We start from the raw sequence: 4,044 nt of genomic DNA, 5'->3' as shown, positions 1-4,044 counted from the left end.
AGCATTTCTAAGTCTGTAGGAGGATGGTAAAAGATAACATTCTACAAGGAATCTGTTATAGCACTTTATGTGGTTGTGCTACTGAGCAAATGGGTTTACAAGACAGAAACTATTATTAACCATCTTTGCTTTTAAATAATGTCAGAATACATCAGTTGTGGTGGAAGAAGAGTTATATTAGAGTTATAACAGTTCAAACCCTTAATCTGAAAATTAACCAGTAGCTTTTAGACAAATCTAGTGAATTACAATATTTGCCTGTGAATTGTAATGGAATATAAGTGTAAAGTAGCAGAAAATGGAAATACTCAAGTAAATGAACTTACCCCAGAGCAATCTTGCCTCCAGTCTGCTTGGAGTGGCCTCTCTTGATCCAGCTGATGGAGGGTAAAGGGTGCCCTGACACCTGACACTCCAGCACCACCCGAGCACCCACAGGCACAGTCAGCAGCTGGGGCCACAGTTTTACCGACGGAGGTGCTGCAAGGAAGGGAAAAGAATAAGAAAGACTGTTATCACCCATCACAGAGGCTTTTATACTGGTCACCAGAAATCAACACGTCAAGTGATTAGTGGCCTAGTACACCACAACCTCTATTGTAGCAGCATACCCAGCACAGTTAGTGTTGCTCGTCTAGAGGTAAGAAATCTTTGAAGGTGAATGTTGGAGGCCCTGCAGAAGTAACTCCCACTGTCAAAAACCTGGACGCTGCAGAGAGGACAATGTCAACAAAACACACTAAACCATATACACTTGAACATGTTTAGTTAGCAGCTGTCAAAAATGTTTTTTTTTTTTTTTTTTTAATTTCCATCTATCTCCATGTGCATGTCCACCAAACATTTATACATGTTTCTGTAAAGACATACATACTTTACCTACCTGTATTGTAATGTACCAACAGCTCACATATGCACATATAGTCAGGTATTTGACAGAAAACGCACTGGTGACAAAAACTTGCACACATGCATTTCTTTAAATACACATGTAATACACACTGTGTAATGTCCACACACGTAGTATGCATCACACACACCTGTAAAAGAAGAGGTCTCCGCTTGGCAGCACAGTGACATGAGCTGTGGGGGTGAGAAGCTGGTTGTTTTTGAACCAGGAGACCTGGGCTGCTGGTCTGCTGTATGGAGGTCTACAGGTGACTGTGACGTTCTCCCCTGACCTCACTGTCAGGTTTCTGGGCTGCTGCACAAAACTCCAATCCATCTCTGGAAACACAACATTAGTGTTTCTTAATGTATGCTAATATATTGTGTAAATTCTGACCCATTTGATAATATCATATTCTCATTAATTCAAGTCTTTCTGCATCTGAATTTGGCAATTGCATTGTCAGAAGTTGATGCTATTAGGGGAAGTGTTTACATCATGTTTTTCCACTGAAAAATTGACACTGACCTGGTTACAACATGCCCTTTGTAAAAGGTTAAATGTTCACTTAAATTGGCTATGCTTTTATTTGTTTTAACAAGTGTTGTTTACTTACTTTGAAAATGACTTATTCATGTTAAAAATGCACCATAACGCAATAAAACTAATGGCAGTACCAGCTGGAAGTAGAAAGGCCTGTTGGGACTTGATTGTCTCTTCCTGGTTGGATGCTTCACAGTGATATGAGCCCTCATCCTCCTTGGTCACATTCCTGAGGAACGCAGCCAGAAATGAATCATGAAATCATTATAAAAGCCTCTTCTAGACAATCAAAACTCCAGATGGTGTCTAACAACTTCTGTTTGACTCTAAAATCTGGGCTCTGTACGGGCAAATTGCAGGGACAATTGTGTTACTAATTGGAGGGTAGCGCAATCTGTCAGGTAGGAAATAGGCATCAAAATGGTTTAGTACCTGTATGAATGTAGTTGAAAAAGTATCTGTATAATGTTTCTGTAAATCAGGCCCATTGCTCTTCCCTAGTATCTCAGAGCACTGTTTGGAGTTGTTCTTGTCGCATGTGTTTTTGCCTATTTGTGTGTATTTTTTGTACTTGCTACAGCACTAGATTTGGAGCGGATTTCCATTAATGTTTGTACTTCCACTCTTATGCAGTATGTGCAGTATGTGCTTTAAGGGTCACTCTAGCAAATCATAAACAGTGATAATTGAATACTAGATGTTCAATTTCACCATTTTCATAGTGCATTCTTCTCAGTTCATCATTACATTTTGACACACACAAAAAACCCCCAAAACAAAACCAAAAATTAATATTCCTGTTGTCCCGTGCAGTGTTAGACCTGAATGTGAGCAGCTGTCCATTGTTCTGCAGGCTGAACAGGGCTGAGCAGTTCGTTAGGAGGCAGCCGTTTTTGAACCAGTGCACCATGGGAACAGGGAAGCCACGAACAGTACAGTGCATGGAGACCTCTGTTCCCATAGCAACAGTGATGTTGTTAGGGCCCTGGACGATCTGCAGCCGTCTGGGAACCCCTGCAAGACAGATGGACACTCTGCAGCACATTTAATGTAGCACTGGGACATTTGAAGACATCACCTTGGTCTGTGGCGAATTAGTGGAGGCATTTTTCATAACATTTTGTTGACAAAACAAATGTAAAAAACAGCAGATTAATCAATTAATCAATACTAAAAGTAATGAGCGCTGTTGTTAATTTATGTAACCTATTAAACGAATCAGACATTAAATCACCAAAAAAACAACAACAAACAAAACATGTACTCGTACTCACCCTGCACTGTTAGTTTAGCTGGTTTGCTCTTCTTGCTGATGTTCAGTAAAGAATTGTATGTGACACAAATGTAAATCCCATCATCCTCTGATGTTACATTGAAAAGATGCAGAGTGCCTGAGGTCTTCTTCTGGTGACCGCCTCCATACTCACCCTGAACCCAGAAACACAGTTTGAAGCATACACTATAATATACCTGAGTCAAAAGGTACAACACCGTTGTGAATTAGTCTGAGGGTGTTGTCTGTTGCTGCTTACCTGAATCTGTCTACCTCTTGTGACTGCCTCTCCATCTTTGAGCCAGGTGATGCTTGCAGTGGGTGAACTTTCCCCAGACACACACTGGAGGAAAACTCCCTCTCCTTCTCTGACTGTTTGGTCCTGGGGACTGAAGAAAACATCCTCCAGACCTGAAACACATTGTATAAATAACTCACAACCATACACCACTCACAACTAAATGGTCATTACCCCAGATATTGAACAGATATCTTATGAGATAAAATCACTACTTCATGGTGATACAGTATGGTGGCAGTTCATGAACGTGGATAACTAGAGACATGTTTGTCTAGTGGCTGGACTAACTCACAGTAAGAGGCACGTGGACTCACCCAGTTGGGATGAGACCGCCAAGCTGGACAGGATGAGTAAGCAGAGGTGGGAAGTCATCTGTGGGAGCGTCCAGATGGAGACACAGACATGCATCCTACTGCAAAGCTCCCTGGGAGTCGTGAGGAAACCACCATAGAGCCTCATCCCATGGCGTCAGCTGGGAAAGCAGAGCTTGATCAGGAAGTTGCAAGTTAAAGTGTGCAGTCTTAACCGACAAGTTTAAGAAATGGACCCAGAGCATGTGTAGTTATGTGTACTAGGTTTAAGATGAGTAGGTATAGAGCAAAGCACGACTATCCTACAGGGTCTCAGCACATTGTTTTGGCTTCATCCTGCTCATCAGCTCTATAGCACTGTCATGCTCTGCCCCTCTGACTGTCTTCCTGCCCAGACTGTCTTATTTATTGTGAAATTAAACACCTTATGTGTCTGTCTGTTATTTTACTTCCTGCCTTTGTATTTTTTTCCCACCACTTTTCTTTGTCACCTGTCCTCTATCAGTAATCACCTGAGTCTCACTGCTCATCTACACACCTGTTTCTCATTACTTCCCCTGATTTCTTGGCTTCTTTGTGGCAAGTACTGACACAACATACTGGGGTGTAGTAGTGAGGGAAATACTGGCAAAAACTACCCAGGGCCTAAACAGACAACAACAGAACAAAAAGTCTGATTTTAGGTTTGGATTTTATCTGCAACGTTGGACACACGTACCCAACTACC

At 41.7% G+C, this 4,044-nt stretch overlaps 1 protein-coding gene across 1 annotated transcript; it reads right to left on the bottom strand.

The window, feature by feature from the left end:
* Positions 1-326: 326 nt before the first annotated feature.
* Positions 327-3,461, bottom strand: LOC108893041 (peroxidasin homolog; the record flags this gene model as incomplete). Its single annotated transcript, XM_018690828.2, has 8 exons — positions 3,321-3,461; positions 2,965-3,116; positions 2,707-2,860; positions 2,254-2,446; positions 1,567-1,661; positions 1,041-1,227; positions 612-709; positions 327-480 (listed from the first exon to the last, which is right to left on the bottom strand). Coding segments are annotated over exons 1-8 (1,127 nt in total), but the record flags the coding sequence as incomplete, so codon positions are not given.
* Positions 3,462-4,044: the final 583 nt, after the last annotated feature.

This window comes from Lates calcarifer, unplaced genomic scaffold (genome assembly GCF_001640805.2).
Source record: "Lates calcarifer isolate ASB-BC8 unplaced genomic scaffold, TLL_Latcal_v3 _unitig_281_quiver_1142, whole genome shotgun sequence".
NCBI lineage: Eukaryota > Metazoa > Chordata > Actinopteri > Centropomidae > Lates > Lates calcarifer.
This window is presented reverse-complemented; position numbering and strand designations above follow the sequence as displayed.